The following is a 17,361-nucleotide window of genomic DNA, read 5'->3' as shown; positions in this document are numbered from 1 at the left end:
TGCGACGTACTTCCGTTGTGGCTCTGCGAGCATCGTTGTGTCGGACGCGAAAAGCTTGCCTTTCAAAGCTTTCTTCAGACGTGGAAACAGAAAGAAATCACACGGGACTAAGTCCAGTGAATAAGGGAGATGTGGCAGAACCTCGGCACTAATGCCAGCGATCACTGCCCGCACAATATTAGCCGTATGGAGCCTGGATTGTCTTGATGGAGAAACCACTTCACACCGGAAAGTTCGGTCACACGGAAATATGGCCGTCCTACCAAGACACTCATTACCATACGCTTCATTCATCTCTTTAACTGTTTCCGATACATTTAAGCCCCGTCTGACACAATAATGAATCACTAATCGCTGTTCCGACATGATACTTGCTTCAAAACGATCGTCAGTGACATGCGGCTAAAAAACACCCTCTTTGCGTAACACTAGCTCGACAAGGACTTGTATGCGCACACAGAGTCTGTTCAGTAGCGATCAGGGATAGCGCCTCTAGTCGCAGTTATGGAAAGTTTGCTCGGTAAACACAAAATCTTGCACCAATCCGCGAATTAAATTATAACCCCTCGTATATTCACCTGCATTTTATCCAGCACCATCGATTTTATGAAGGGAAAACCTCTTTTAATTAACCAGATAAAGTATTATGAGAATGTCAAAAGTAAGATTATCATGCTCAAAGGCAACCGAAATGTTAATCGACCGTCCACCATCCGGTTCAATGGTGTCTCGCTCTCCAAATCAGGAAGAGTGATATAACTCATGTGATGCTTGATGACAGAAGATACTGCATCCCACGTCTAAAAATGATTAAGAAAGAGGCTAAAAATTACAGAGATATGTTTGCCCAGTTCAGTAGGAGGGGGCTGGGGTCTGACTGTCTCTGTTCCTAATGTACTCCACAGTCTCTGTACCTATATGGTGCGGCGATATAATTTTGGCATACAGACAAAATGGTGATATGCAATCAATCAAGTTCAAAGATTAATCCTGATCCAGTTAAGAGCAACATGTAGGAATACCTCAAAGGATGCACCACGGACGCTCACTGGCAGATTATCACTATGTTCCTTTGGCTCACTGGCAGATTATCACCTTCCTCACAAAATGTGGTACATCCACATGAGTGAGGATTAACAGGGAAATGGAGTTCTTCGGTATCCGAATACGTATGGATGTCGATGTGACGAAAAAGAAAAAAAAAAAACGTACGGGGGGAGAAGTTATCTTCACCTAGCAGTCCCAGTTGGGCTGATTGCCCCTAAAGGCAGAACAGCAAAACTCTTTTAGGTGTGATATTTTGATCGTATATGTTAAGAGCCAAAGCAACTAAGGCCATGAAACATCGAAATATTGTGAGACACACAAAATGTGTAAATGACAGATTTTGTGTGTAAAAATGTTTTTCAAGAATATTTTACTGTAAACAGTTTCGCCGAAGGCGAATGTTTGATATAATAGGCATTCTGGCATGCAAATTACGTGTATCAAATAGAAATCTATCTATCACCATACAGAACCGCACATTGTGCAAATTATTCGTGTCTATAGAAACACGAGTTGCGACCACATCAATTGATTCTCTTTTATTGCCTTGCTCAGTGTGATAGCCACATCTCCACTACTCAGGATGACAAGTCATCGTCAGTAGATTGTAGTGGTATCGGGCGACATCTACAGCCCCCCCCCCCCCACTTGGATGCTGACCTAAATACACAGGTATTCATGACACGGATATTATGCAATCGGTCAGAATGTGAGTCCCAGCATTTAGACAATCAAATTAGAGGAGGGGGTTATTATCAAAACTAAAATTACTGTAACACAAAGCGAAAACGGATACAAAAATAGATTGTGACAAGTTTAATAATAGGAAATATACATATATTAGATTAGATTAGATTAAATTATAATATTATATTAGATTATACATACAAACAAAACAAAAAAGCTTTCGGTTGTTTTGTCAACCTTCCTCAGTTAAAGACATTTAAGAATGGAGCATGAGGGCGTGTACTGCCAATCTTGTACGTGAAGTGCGTGATTAATTGTTGGATGTTGAAGCCTGTGGCTGTGATGCATGCGGACGTTGCTAGCGTTTGTCAATAGTCAGGATTGCTGTTTCGATGATAGATGGACTTGACATCCACTGTTCCTGTTGATTGAGGTATTGGAGCATTTGATATTCAGCGACTCCAACCAGGCGCGTCGTCGATAGTGGCGGGATTTATCCACAATCACGACATCGCGGTGTGGGTCAATGTCGTGGTGGGTTGCCCAAACGTGTTTGGGAATAGCTGAGTGCTCCACATCCGCTAAGCGGATTGCTCTTTTGTGTTCAGAAAGGCTTTTCTCCCAGTTTCCCCGATGTAGCAGCTAGTGCAGTCACGGCAAGAAATGCGGTAGACCAATTCGCTTTGTAGTAAGGTGGGGACCGGTGTTTTTACTTTAGAGGATGAGGGATTGTAATTTTCTGCCTGGGAGTTGTACAAATTTTATCCCATGTGATTTTAAGACTACAAACCTGTTGTGATAGGTTTGGGTAGTATGAGATAAAGGCGCTCGCCGCTGAGTCATTATCTTGGATGTTTCTGTTGGTCGCTACGTGGCCATGTGTCTGTAGGTCACACCTGTCAAGGGTATTGATGGGATAATCACACCTCGTAAGATCCACCTTGACTTTAGCAATTTCGGTGCGCCCCTCTCATTTACAGAGCTAGAGTGTGTGTCCAGGCACGAGTTAGCAAGGTTCATGCAGTGGCAAGAAGGTGGCTACGCGCGTGTGCTAACCGGAAGTTGGTAAATTGGCCAGTCTTTTTGTTTTGTTTGTATGTATCTAATCTAATATATGTATATTTCCTATTATTAAACTTGTCACAATCTATTTTTGTATCCGTTTTCGCTCTGTGTTAGAGTAATTTTAGTTTTGATAATAATGAATCCAGAGCGCACAAGCCTCTTTAATCATACAGGATGGGATTATGTATATCACAGCTCATATTTCTGTCTTTCTGCATCAGATATGAGGGGTTCAGACCACCTGCACCCTTATTTGGTGATCATAGTATGGATATTATGCAGTTGAGTAAGATGTGGGTCAAAGCACCAAGAATTAAATTATGTTATCTGATGGTACTGAGTGTTTCTTTGTTGAGTTATTTTAATTTGACCGCTTTAGTCCCCTTGGACTGTGTATAAGCACACCTGGTTTTCTTCTGAAGGTATTTGTATTTTTCTCAATTAAGAGCCATTAGGGTGAGGTATATACCTGACAGACTTATAAATTATGTTTTTTAAATACATATCTGTTTATTCCTTGGTGAGGATAATGCTTGTCTTGTATCTGTCCCTAGACTTAGGAAGGCAGTTTTAAAAACACATATCTATGTATTTGTTGGCATTATTTGCAGTGAACTGAAATAACAGACCAGGATGTGGGCCAAAGACAGAGGGGGGATGGCACAAGTCGTAGCACAACTTGTTCATGAATTAAAGAATGTTCTTATCTGAAATTACAAAGTGCGCAGTTATTTTAATTAAACGGTTGTAGTTTTTATATAGCAGGTTGAAACTAGATTTTCTAAGCTAGTACAGCATTACCTTATGTCACAAAAACGCATTATTTCTGTCATGTCCTAATGTCAGCTTGTTTTTCTTGTTTCTACGCGCTTTTGCCCAATCAAAGACCAGCTAAAATCTTACGGCGCCTCCGTAGCCAAGTGGGCAGGAGCAGCAGTGCGTAGCACATGCTTCTTGATTAGACCAGGGTTCGAGCCCGTGAGCCACCAAATACGGAGGATGCGGAAAGGTCAGGGAATGGCCACTGCATATACCCGGAGCAATATGGCCATAGTTGCTAATGCTCCTAAAAAAAAAAAAAAAACAAACAACAAACTAAAATCTTACTCCCAGGCTTAAACAAAAGTTATCAGTGGTATTCAGTGGTGGCAGTTGCCTGGTCCCTACTAGATTTAAACACATGAGACAGGTTTTAAAAACCGCATTTTCTTCGAATATTAATGAACTGGGGGCACTTAGTTTGTTTTTCAGTGTGAAGCAATGAAACTGTTTCAGAGTATCTGATGTGCACCTTACCTGTGTTTTTCTCACAGTTCAGTTTTAGAAGAAAAATATTGGACCGACTTTCGTTCAAGTTTGGACCGACTTTCGTTCAACATTTGTTTGGCAAAGGTACAGTTTTCCACTAACCCAGGGATTTCCGGAAGACGTAAGGATGATTCGAAAAGCAAGAATATCTCGAGGATTTTTATCAAACAAATATAGTTCCAAAGTTCTTAAATAGGGGCAGTGAAAAAAATTAATGAATTTGATCACTGGTTTTCCAGTGAGAAAGTGTATATAATATTTATGCCTGCTTCTCATTTCTTTGCAGTTATGGAAATAATTATCTGAATTCAGCCAAGAAAAGCATTTTTGATGATATATTTATCATACAATAATTCTGTGGGGTGTTCCTAGTAACAGGTTTTTGAAAACTAATACAGTAAAGTGTGTTCTATTTTCGGAGACTCTTCACCATTAACTACATCTTGAATTTAATAAAAACAGAAATAAACGTTTCTATTCGAAAACTCCGAAATTTTTAAAATGATGCAAAGAGAACAATGATACATTACTGAGAGCTCTCATTGAACTGAATAACGTGGCGTGTAGAAGAAAATACTATTCTCATCAAATAGTGTCCTTACTTTTCAAAAAAATATATAAATTCTCACACCATATAGGTCCGACCCCCACCTCGCATTTCACCACAATATGCAGTTAATGGTGAAGAGTCTCCGAAAATAGCACATACTCTACTCTATTAGTTTTTAAAAACCTGTTACTAGGAACACCCCCACAGAATTATCGTATGATAAATATCATCAAAATGCTTTTCTTTACTGTATGCAGATAATTATTTCCATAACTGCAAAGAAATGAGAAGCAGGCATAAAAATTATATAGACTTTCTCACTGGAAAACCAGCGATCAAATTCATTAATTTTCTTCACTGCCTCTATTTAAGAACTTTGGAACTAAATTTGTTTGATAAAAATCGTCGAGATACTCTTGCTTTTCGAATCGTCTTTACGTCTTCGGGAAATCCCTGAGTTAGTGGGAAACTGTACCTTTGCCAAACAACTGGTGCGCAAACTTGAACGAAAGTCAGTACAATATTCTTCTTCTAAAACTGACCTGTAGGAAAAACACAGGTAAAGTGCACACCAGATACTTTGAAACAGTTTCATTGCCTCACACTGAAAAACAAACTTAGTGGTCCCCCAGTTCATTAATATTCGAGGAAAACGCAGGTTTTTAATATCATTCCATTGGGTTTAAGTCTAGAACGAACCAGGTAACAGCCACCACTATGAGATAACTTTAAGCCTGGGAATGAGATTTTAGCTGGTCTTTGATTAGGCAAAAGCACATAGAAACAAGCTGACATTAGGACATGACAGAAATAATGCATTTTTGTGACATAAGGTAACCAAAATAACACTATGCTAGCGTATAAAATGTATTTTTAACCTGCTATATACAAACTACAACCGTTTAATTAAAATAACTCCGCAAGAGACCACTTTGTAACTTCAGATAAAAACATTCTTTAATTCATGAACAAGTTGTGCCACGACTTGTGCCATCCCCCTCCTTGTCTTTGACCCACATCCTGGTCTGTTATTTCAGTTCACTGCAAATAATGCCAACAACAAATAAATAGATACGTGTTTTTAAAACACGTATCTATTTATTTAGCCTTCGTAAGTCTGGGGACAGATACAAGACAAAAATCATCCTCACCAAGGAATAAACAGATATGCATTTAAAAAACATCTTTCCTAAGTCTGTCAGGTACAAACATCACCTTAATGGCCCTTAATTGAGAAAAATGCAAATACCTACAGAAGAAAAACAGGTGTGCTTATACACATAGTCTAAGGGGACTAGAGCGGTCAAATTAAAATAATTCCACAAGGAAACATTCAGCACCATCAGATTAGATCATTTAATTGTTGATGCTGTGACCCACATCTTGCTCAATTGCATAATATCCATACCATGAACACGAAATAATGACGCAGATGGTCTGATCCCTCATATCTGATGAAGAAAGACAAATATGTGCTGTGGTATACATAACCCCCACCTCCTCTAATTTGATTGTCTAAATGCTGTGACCCACATTTTGACCGATTGCATATCCGTGTCATAAATACCTGTATATTAAAGTTAGCGTCCGAGGGGGAAGAGGGCTGTAGATGTCGCCCGATACCACTACAATCTACCATCTTCGTTTATTATTATTATATTAGGATCACTCGATAATTTCTTACATATATACCCATATTTGTGTCTGTAAATTACGTGTTCTCTGGTCGATTTGCCTGTTTTACTGAATGAAAACACCCAGTTTCTGGGGGGAAAAAGTTTTGCTATCTACGCCTGAGACTGAGCCGTGTAGTGAAATAAAAGTCCATTAAAGTTCCTTGCGTCACCGACGGGATTCGATTCCGGGGGCTTTTCCACACCATGTGGGGAAGACCGTGATGATACCATTTTGACTATCTGCGCAGACTCATAATCGTTTAGATCAGGGGGTCCCCAAACTTTTAGAGAAGCGGACTACATATGAATCTTTGGAATATTTGACGGGCCGGAGAAATTACTAATTACTGACAACTACATTCTCTGCATAACTTTAATTCTATGCAGAGAAGCAAATTTCACACTCGCCTATATCTATCCTGCTGTCAACCCTGATTAGCCATTGGAGGGGGGGGGGGGGGTTCATAGGCTGTACTGATATCATGTGACCATATTTTCGAGCATCTCGCATCGACTTCTGTAATGCGACCTTTTTGGTAATTCTTATACAACCCCTATAAATGTCCCTTATACCTGTCCGAAGTTTCTCGCTGTCTCCTCATTTCATCGTTATTATATGGTATGCTACCATACCAAATTTTCTTCCACTTCATCTCTCAAGCTGTACAAGTTACATCACGTTTTCTACATGTTGTTAATTTTTTTGAGCAGTGTAGTAGGGTTTCAGTGCATCAGTGACTAAGGTCACATTGCTCTGTATATACTGTCTGTAAATTCTCCATGATGTCCTTGCGCCGTAAAGCCTATAAATAAATAAACAAACAAACTGTAAATTGCGTGTCTCTGATCGAATTTTTGTTTGCTGAATAAAAACCAGAGTTTCCGGGAGAAAAACCATGCTACCCTCGCCTGAGACCGACTGACTCAGCCACATTGTGAAAAAAGCTAATAAAAATTCCTCAGCTCATCGACGAACTCGAATTCAGTTTTTTTACCACCGGGTGTGGGGAGGACAGCGGTTGTGCCAAACTGTGCTACCCACAAGGGCCGTAATGACATATATTATATTGTCAGTTTTTGAGGACCGAAAAATCCCAGGGTTCTTGATATTAAAAACAAAATTCTCTCCCGAGATCAACTAACTCGCCCACTGTGTGAAAAAAAGCTCATAAAATTTTCTCCCATCAAGATAAGATGAGGAAAAAAAAGGACTGCATCGCTTACACCATGCAGTCCTTTTCTACATGGTGTAAGTGGATAACGATAATAATCAAATGCAAACGCCGAGGACGTTTGTACATTATGATTATGAGGGTTACAATGATCGCGGACTGTCCCTTTAAGAAGAAATCCAACAAGGCTTTCTCTCATAAGGAGAGCTTTATTCTTCAGAGAGAAAGAGAGAGATAGCAACATAACTTTCCTCCCTAAAGTGCATTTCTATCCCCCTCTAGTTCTAGCATAATTTCATCCTTTAAAATTTAACCTTCATTCATTTTACTAATCCCCCCCCCTTTAGCCTTATAAATCTCAATCGTATCTCTTGGACCTATTTACCAAGCTCTGTAGACCATATGATGTATTTGTAATATCTTCTCCTATGAGCGCCCTTTTTGCGAATCTTTGCAGGTGCATTGCCCACCTTTTCAAGAAGCTTAAATTTGTAGGTGCAGCCTTTTAAATGAAAAAAATATATATATATAGTCTTATCCACCCTGAACATGGTGGTGAAAACAAATATGTTTAATATAGTGAGGGAAGGACTTCAGTTTTACCTTCTTTATACATGTAACGAATTTCTGCAGTTTTTTTAGTGAAATTATACATTACAACATAACTGAAGGTTAGGTTAAAAAATGTAAAAAGAAATAATTTCATTATAATTCAAACAGTAATTTCGGATATGTCCCTGATAAATAAAAATTACTGAATTTTAATGATGAAAATTGGAATTTAAGTTCCAGTTACTGTATTTTTCTATATTATTTAAAACAACTCGTCTTTCAGATTTCTGATCCATTTATGGGTGTTTTGTTCGTCATCGACTTCCTCATTTGTGCTCTCAATGTAAGTTGGTTTAAATTTTTTTCTAATTTAAAAATACAATAAAATTAATAAATAAATTTCCATTTATACTCTGCAGGGCTGGAACCAAAGGAATTTATAAATTTCTTTTAATTATTTTAACACAGCCAATATAGAGAAGTAACAGCACATTATTATATTTCACTTAATGTTTTGTTACTTTCCAAGCATATAATATTCAAAATAGTAACATCCTATTGCATAATGTAACAACGCAATTGATAAAGTATATTTTGTAGGTTTATAGCAAATGTTCACAGTGGTTAGTTACCTTGAGTCCCACAGCATTTTGTATTAATTGGTCTCTCATTGTTATTTCTTCAGTGTTAACTTTTTCCTTCATGCAGCACCATACACAAAAAAATTGATTCTGCTGATATCTGCTGACAATAGTTGTAGCCAAATACGTTCAGCCATGCTTTCAAATCTACAAGGATTTGTAGATTTGAAATCTTTCAAATCAAATCTACAAGGACTAGGTGCGCCATAGTATTACGTAGGAGATTGGAGGTGTTTTTCTAAAGACGGTGCAGGAATGTGCATTTAAATGATTTTGAAGAATATGTGAACACAGTAGTTTATATCCCGAAATCTCTGGACGAACATTGGTGAACTCATATCGGTCGGAAAGATGTATCTCTAATATTGCTTCTGTAATGAGGGTTTTCCAACTCCCACATATAGAAATTATGCAATTTAGTAATGCCTGCTCGATCCTAATTTCAGAAAATTTTAATGTCTATGCAAGAATCTGAAGCTTACACAGCATCTAGATAAGGATGCTACATAAAAAAAAGTTACGCACTTAGATTAAAGATCCTTTTTATCTGCAACACAGGTCATATTTTATTACAGTACATCTCTAGAGGTTCGACTAATCGTGCACTGAAACAAAAACTTACTTCTTTGAACCACTCAGACAAAACAGAATGCACAAATGCAGCTACAGCAATCCCTTTGGTGGCCTTACGGCAAAGTGACGTTGCACTTGTGGTCGATCTAATGACCCGGTGGTTAAAATACATAGCTTCTCATGCAGTTTTCAGAATAAAGTGATTCTATCCGCTCGAGCAAGGAGTGACCTTCATTGCTCAAAGCTTTAATAAGAAACAACTAAACAAAACAACAGAAAAATCTGGGTTCGTTGAGGATCAGATCAAACAATGCAGAGTTTGCGCAAATTTCAATTCAAAAATCGACGGCAATAAAAGCTCAACTTGAGACAACACTAAAGGTTTAAAATGGTTTCTCAAGGTGTCAAGTGTTACTCGCCAGTATTCAAATGGAAGGATGGAATGGCATGGATGGAATGGCATGGATGGAATTTATCACAAGGTTTAACAACTTCGATTCGGACATCAACATAGAAATACCAGAAAATGAGATGCTGGCAGCCAGCCTCACAGTAATACAGCTAACGAGGCAACCAATATCGATCCACTGGTGATATTCTGGCTTATGTTATCCATTTATGGACAAATTCAATGGCGAAACCCAAGAAGTTGCTTTTCACATTTCATGTTTGGCAATCATGTTTGTTCATGGCAATCTTGTTGATCATGTTTAGCATAAAGGCTATGGTTTGCCAACTGTTGTAATTGGGTATCCAGATTCCTCTCTGACCACTCACTGCGGGTTACTGTAGATGGCTCTGTCTTCTAACGTCTCCACTGATGCTGGTGTTCCCATAGGTTGTTTTTTTCTCACAATCTTTTCTCCTTGTGTATTAATGACCTTCCATTGACTGGAAATTCTATTCATAGTTTTTACGGTACTAAGTACTATAGGTTCCAATACCTGTAGTGTTTTGGGTTTTCATAAAAAAAAAAAAAAAAAATCATAAACACAATGAAAAGCATGTCATCCACAGGAGCAACTGAAGTTGATGAATACCACAATTTATTTTAAACTGTCTAAGCCCATTAATAAATGAACAATTAGTGGGAATATCCAACCGATCCTTGCAGAGAAATAGTTTTCATTACAATGGAGCCTACACAATAAAATCCATTCCGACGAATTTAAATCTAATAAATATGAACCACTATAGGACCATCTTTACCATTATAGGCACTTATATGTTTTCTTTCCACACTTTAGACGTGTTTCTTCACGTTCAATTCAAGTAAATAAATGTCCGTTTATACTCTGCACTCGAATCCCCTTTCACGAATGCTTACAGAATATATTTTATAACTCATCTGGTTCATTTAACATGAAATGAAATTTGCAATCTGTTTGCAGGTATACTGTCTTCTCTGTGTTGTATCTCAGTACCAGGAATATGCTGCAGGTAGAGGCTGGCCAGGACAGAGCAGTAGACAACAGGTAAGCTTTTGGTTCTTCTCTTACTGTACACTCATCACTTATCTTGCTACAAAATAACTTAATAAGTGCGATTGCCATTTGTACAAATTTTTCCTTCCTCACTAATTTTCCTTCCTTCAAGTGATTTGTAATGAAGCGTCACCTCACGATTATTATGTTCGTGAGGTGATTACAATTTAAATGTGGCTAGGTGAAAAAATATGTGGCGAGAATACGTTTCTGTAAAAGATGACCGTGAAGTTTCTGTATAAATGCAAGGCTACATTTAACAAATAATAGTTTATGGCATCATAAATATTTTACCTCTTGCATTTTGTTTATTTCAGTTTCTTTTCTTTTTCGTTGACGTTTTCTCCTTGTAGATGTGAAACTATACCTCCTCAAACTTGGTTGTCAGCTCTCTGAAACAATATCAAATATACAGGGTGTTTCAGATAAACGTTTCAGAACTTCTAAGAGGGGTAGGGTACATCCTGACAACTCGAAATCATATAGCAATGTGGGGTCGGAAATGCTTTCCTGAAGCGGTGTTGTACACAGAAGCACCATAAAGAAAAGAGACCGTAAGTGAGAAATCGTTTTAATAATACATGAAAAGAAGCAAAAGGTACATGGATTAAAGTAAGTGTTCGAAGTTTCTTCCACGGGCTACAATGCACGCCTCACATCTCCGACGCATGGACATCCGAACATTCTGGAATACTCCAGGCGAATTTCGAATTTCTTGAACAAGAACGCCAAGTTAGTAGGATGGATGATTACACGAACGCAGAGTTAGCCGATATGCATTTGGCGTACGGGGCTGCAAATTGTAGTGGGCCAGCCGCACAGCGTTTGTAAGCGAACGATATCCGACGAGGCGTATTCCCAGTCACCAGAGAGAGGTTCATTTGAAAGAGCTGACAGGGACAGTGTTAGAACAGCACGGACTCCAGCCGTCGAACAGAATGTGCTGCAGCATGTACAGGGGAATCCAAGAACGAGTACACGAAGTCTAGCAAACGCAGTCGGGGTTTCCCATTGCAGCGTCTGGAGGATTCTCCGAGAACAAGACATGCATCCGTTTCACGTGCAGCGTGTCCAGACACAGCAACCGGAGGATTATGCACCTCGTATTGCTTTCGCACAGTGGTACCTTGGAAAATTTGCTACAAATCCCCTTTTTCCTGCTGAAGTGTTGTTTTCCGATGAGGCATCCTTCACAAGGGAAGGAATTTTCAACACGCATAACGACCATATCTGGGCGGTCGAGAACCCGCGTGCAATACGACGTCGTGCAGCACAGATTCGATTTTCGGTCAATGTATGGGCCGGTATTATGGGAGATCACCTCATCGGACCTTACCTGTTACCGTGTCGTCTAACCGGACCTATCTACTTGATCTTTCTGCAGCAAGTATTGCCACAACTTTTGAGAGATGAACAGATTTCTGCATCGACGCAACAGACAATGTGGTTCCAACACGATGGAGCCCCTGCCCATTATAGCGGAGATGTTCGTAACTACCTGGATGTCACATTTGGTCAACAGTGGATCGGACGTGGTGGTCCCGCGCGTTGGCCTGCTCGGTCAACCGACCTATCATGTCTTGATTTTTATTTCTGGGGTCATATGAAATCGCTAGTTTATGACACCCCTGTTGACAACACATCCTGTCCCAAAGGTGAGTTACTCGAAGATTTTATCATCTCTAAAAACCTTATAGTCCATAACACCAGAGGTCAACCCCCCACCTTCTCAAATGCCTTGGGACAATCGTTTATTGACATAACCATATCTAATCGTCCATTTAATTTAGGTATTAATAACTGGTTGGTTCGTCCTTCCTGGTCTGGTAGCGATCACCACCCCATTACGTTTGATCTGGTCACCACACTCAGACCTTCTCCTTCCCGTTTTAATCATGATACCCCTCGTTATAGGACAAAGGACGCGGATTGGTCTCTTTTTGATGCTAATCTCCTCAGTCTGGCTACAGAGGAATTCATTTCAAATACTACTACCTTAGATCCTAATTCTCTGGAAATGAAAATTACTGAACTTATTTCCAAGGCCTCTGATCTTAGCTTTGTAAAGAGGAAAAGAATCATAAACTCTGTTCCGTGGTGGACTGCCAGTCTTACTGCTCTTCGGCGTCTTCTCAGGGCTGCTCGACGTGATCTAAATAGGGCCAAAAGGTCTGATAGGCCTCCTGCAGAACTGAATAGGCTCTTTGAAATTTACAGAGCTGCTAGAAGCAACTACTTTAACACTATCCGGAAGGAGAAATCTCTTGCATGGGATAGATTAGTTGAAAAAACCATTAAAAACGATCCCTGGGGCCTACCTCACAAAGTTCTTGCGTCAAAATTACATCTGCATACCCCACAGAATTCAATCTCACTTCCCAATTCCTCTGAAACTCTCACTTGGTCTGCATCTATTGAAGCGATTTTAGATGAACTTCTTCCACAGGATACTTCGGTTCCTGAAAGTAATGACCAGACTCTGTTTCGTCTTCAACATCTTTCCTTTGAAGGCCCCTCAAATGAACCTCCTTTTACCGTTGAGGAAATCGATACAGTGGTCAACTCTTTCTCTTGTGGCAAAAGTCCTGGGCTTGACAATCTTGAGGTCTCTATCGTAAAGCGCACTTGGAAAACTAAACCCTGTCTCACTGCTACCTTAATGAATACTTGTTTGCTTTATGGTGTCTTCCCAGATCGTTGGAAGACTGCCAATCTTAAACTGCTAATTAAGAGTCCGGCTAAACCCGTTGACTCACCTTCCTCCTATAGGCCAATCTCTCTTCTTCCTTTTCTTGGGAAAATTCTGGAAAAACTTCTTGTTGCAAGATTTAAAGACTACTATGTTTCTAGGAATCTCTCCTCTTCTTCCCAGTTTGGTTTCACGAAGGGCAGATCAACTACAGATGCTATAAATCTTCTTTTAAATACTGTTAGAACATCTCCTGCAAAATACGTTCTTGGTCTCTTCGTGGACTTCAAAGGGGCCTTTGACACCTTGTGGTGGCAGAGCGTCCTGGAGAGGTTCCGAAGGGCCAAGGTTTCCTGTCCTATCTATAGCCTTATTTCCAGTTACTTTCAAGATAGGAACCTTGTGGTCTCATCGGGCTTCTGCTCGGTTTCGAGACCGGTTTCTAGGGGTTGTCCTCAGGGATCCATTCTTGGCCCAGTCTGCTGGAACGTGGTCCTTGATGGATGGCTAAATGCCCCTCATGGCGATATTGTTAATATTGCCTATGCTGATGATCTTGCCCTGCTGATCCCTGGGAATTCTCGCCTTGAGCTTGAAACAAAGGCTAACCACATCTTGGATGATCTACACATATGGTGCTCACTTCATAAACTTTCGATTTCTGTATCTAAGACAAAGCAGCTTCTCTTAAAAGGTCTGTTAAATCGTAATCGTGAGGCTTCTCAACCAGACAATCAAGCTTGTACGTGAAGCCTTGGTGAGGCTTCTCAACCAGACAATCAAGCTTGTACGTGAATTTAAATACCTTGGGGTGATGATTGATGATCGTCTTTCTTTCATTCCACACTGCAAATTCCTAAAGGTAAAAATTAAATCAACTACTGGCTGGTTAATTCACATTGCCAGATCTCTTTGGAACCTCAAATCTAGAACATTGGGTTTATACTACAAATCTATATTCCTCCCAATTGTTACATATGGCGCGGGTGCGTGGGGTTCCCGTGTTCAAAACTCTCTCATCATTAAAATTCTTCTACAGACGCAAAGATCCTTCCTTTTGGCCACGAGCAGGGCATGTAGAACTGTTTCTACTGATGCCCTGCTAGTTCTGAATGGGCGCCTTCCCATTCATTTAGAAATTATCCTTGCATTTCTTAAATTTCACAGAAGGCGTCTTACCCCTGCTTCCATTGGTGTTTTTGAAAATAATTATAATAACTCTACCGACCTTGAAGTTTCTCGACTGCTCAGTTTAGCCCTTGAGTGGCAGCTCGCTTGGGATGACTCTTCCCTTGGCAGAATTACTTTCTCCTTCCTTCCTAAAGTCTTTGTAAAATCTAAGAATCTTTCCTGGCTTCAACCTGGACTTTTTTCCTCTTTTCTTCTTACGGGTCACGGCCTTAACTCCCGCCTTTTTAGGTTTGGACTGGTCCCCTCTCCTCTTTGTCATTGTGGAGCTGAGGAGACGGTGGAACATTTAGTCCTAAATTGCAACATATATTTAGATTTACGTAACCAGCTCATGTTAGACACTAATGTTTACACCCTAGATGATTTCCCAAAATTTTTGGAAACATCAGAATCCTTCTCAGCTTCTTGTAACTATGCTAACTCCGTGTTTAGAAGACGAAAGATGCTAAACACAGCTCATCCTGTTTAACTCAAAATTTTGGATTAAAAAAAAATAAAAAAAAAAATAAAAAAAAAAAATAAAAAATTATTGTTTAGAATTACAACTTCCTCTTTTTATGTAATTGTGATCTTAATTTTATTATGACTCTCGGAGTTAATAGCCTTGTTAAATCTCAAGTTTTCCTCATTGTGTGTTAAGATACTAGAAATGCAGTTCTAACAAAATCACTGAAGGTTATTAGATTGCTTGTTATTTAGTGTAACTGTTTAAAACTCTTACCAACTATTGTTCAGACAAGTTCTTCTGGGCTTCTCAGAAGTCTTGTCTTCTCACTGTAAATTTTTGGAAAATTTTGTAATTAGATGCTAAGTTAAGTTAAGTTATTTTCTTGGTGTCTCAGACACAATTAAATTTGTTTCTTGAGTTTTCCTTTCTCTGGCTGGCTGAGGTTGGGCTCCTCTTCCAGTCGGAGAAAACCTAACTTTCCTCTCTGTTCTTAGTTGTTAATTCATCCTACCGTTTTCTGCTCCTTTCTTAAGAGAATATCTCTCTTCTTTCTTTGTCCTACTCCTCCTTCCCATAACTTTCACGGGTTTACCACTGGTTGGAAACCCTCTTTGCGGTTACTAACCCCTGGAGCGCCTCCTCGTGGCAAGGTACGGGAGTCTGGACGCAGGTGGCTTCCCCCCCCTGCCTCCAGGCTGCAAAGTCTCCAGGGCCGGCAAACAACACCCATCAGAACCTACACTAAAACATACACACATACATTTACACACACTTGCCGGCTATAAATAAACTACAGAAGATACAGCGGTATATAGGGGAAACCCTGGAGGCCGAAATCATTACACGAATACCTTGTACCTTGTTGACAATGCTGAGGACCTGGTTGCAAGAATCGCAGTAGCTGCCGAAGAAATTCGAAATTCGCCTGGAGTATTCCAGAATGTTCGGATGTCCATGCGTCGGAGATGTGAGGCGTGCATTGTAGCCCGTGGAAGAAACTTCGAACACTTACTTTAATCCATGTACCTTTTGCTTCTTTTCATGTATTATTAAAACGATTTCTCACTTACGGTCTCTTTTCTTTATGGTGCTTCTGTGTACAACACCGCTTCAGGAAAGCATTTCCGACCCCACATTGCTATATGATTTCGAGTTGTCAGGATGTACCCTACCCCTCTTAGAAGTTCTGAAACGTTTAACTGAAACACCCTGTATAAATCCATATCCCCATCAAAAACCTGAATCATTAATGGCGCACGAAACGTGTGGAAAATGGTAGCATACTGTGGAAGAAGCGGTCAAGTAAACCTGTGAAACTAATCACTTTTCACGCTACCCACGAGGGTACAGTGAGCTAATAAAGAAATTCACGATTGTGAATAAAAGTCTTGAATAACACAATTGTTTTGAAAAAACTGTACACAGCATCGTTGCGCTCTCTTTCACACACACCAAGCGAATATGACTGGATTCGATTCCTGCAGACGGCCCGAAGATGAGGGACTTTCCTGTCAGATTGGGAGAAACTTTTATATTGGGTTAGTCGGTATTGGTAGAAAGGGTTTTTTCCCAGAAACAGGCAAACCAGCCACAAAATACAAATGATACAGTGGCGGATTTAGCGCTTTTAGAGCCCTATATAGAAATATTTTTAGAGAACCCATTCAGGTTCGGTCTGTGACTCGTCCTCACATGTGCAAGTAGGTTTTATGCTGCCATAACTTATTACTTTAAAATTGTGTGTACTGTTTAGAATTTAGATGTATTAAAATATATATATTTAAATTTTCCAATTAATTTTCTCAGGCTCCTCACGTCAGATTTCAAGCACCTCCTTGCCCTATAGCAAACGGCAGGCCACCAAAACTTTGTATTGATGTTACACTCAACAGCCCAACATCAGGATGTCATTTATTAGCACCGAGTCCTAGCGGAACATTTGAATCTCCTCTGAGGTCGCATCCATCAACAGAAGTAAGCTTTATTTCCGAAGAACTGAGCACCCAGGATATGTTACAAAGTCTAGAATCCTGGGAATGTACACGCAACGAAAAAGAGATGACGAAGGAATTAAACGACACAGAAACTAATTTAGTGTCATAAAAGAACTTATCCTGCACTAATGCAGTCTCTTACCATGACGTAGAGAAAGGAAAATAGACTATGTTTGAGCCACCAGTATAAGCTTAATGATAACATTTCACACCAAAAGGAAATTTGTACAGTACGTTGAAATTTTTAAAAGAACAAAAATTTGTGTTTAAATATAATCACCGCA

At 39.6% G+C, this 17,361-nt stretch overlaps 1 protein-coding gene across 1 annotated transcript; it reads left to right on the top strand.

The window, feature by feature from the left end:
- Positions 1 to 652: 652 nt before the first annotated feature.
- On the top strand, positions 653 to 17,250 carry LOC150080776 (uncharacterized). The gene is made up of 4 exons (XM_090380817.1): positions 653 to 661; positions 8,341 to 8,400; positions 10,663 to 10,746; positions 16,890 to 17,250. Exons 1-4 carry the CDS (start codon positions 653 to 655, stop codon positions 17,184 to 17,186), a joined length of 450 nt encoding a protein of 149 aa, XP_090236943.1. The 3' UTR covers positions 17,187 to 17,250.
- The last annotated feature ends 111 nt before the right edge of the window (positions 17,251 to 17,361 follow it).

This window comes from Mastigoproctus giganteus, chromosome 9 (assembly GCF_048544385.1).
Source record: "Mastigoproctus giganteus isolate SK-2022 chromosome 9, ASM4854438v1, whole genome shotgun sequence".
In the NCBI taxonomy this organism is placed as follows: Eukaryota; Metazoa; Arthropoda; class Arachnida; order Uropygi; family Thelyphonidae; genus Mastigoproctus; species Mastigoproctus giganteus.
Note: the sequence above shows the minus strand (reverse complement) of the source record. Positions and strands in the feature narration are given on the sequence as shown.

What these genes read in the sequence shown, in the direction of transcription:
- LOC150080776 (XM_090380817.1), top strand. An exon ending in TCCTCATTTGTGCTCTCAAT is followed by an intron (nt 8,401 to 10,662) that starts GTAAGTTGGTTT and finishes ATCTGTTTGCAG; the next exon opens with GTATACTGTCTTCTCTGTGT. An exon ending in GACAGAGCAGTAGACAACAG is followed by an intron (nt 10,747 to 16,889) that starts GTAAGCTTTTGG and finishes TAATTTTCTCAG; the next exon opens with GCTCCTCACGTCAGATTTCA.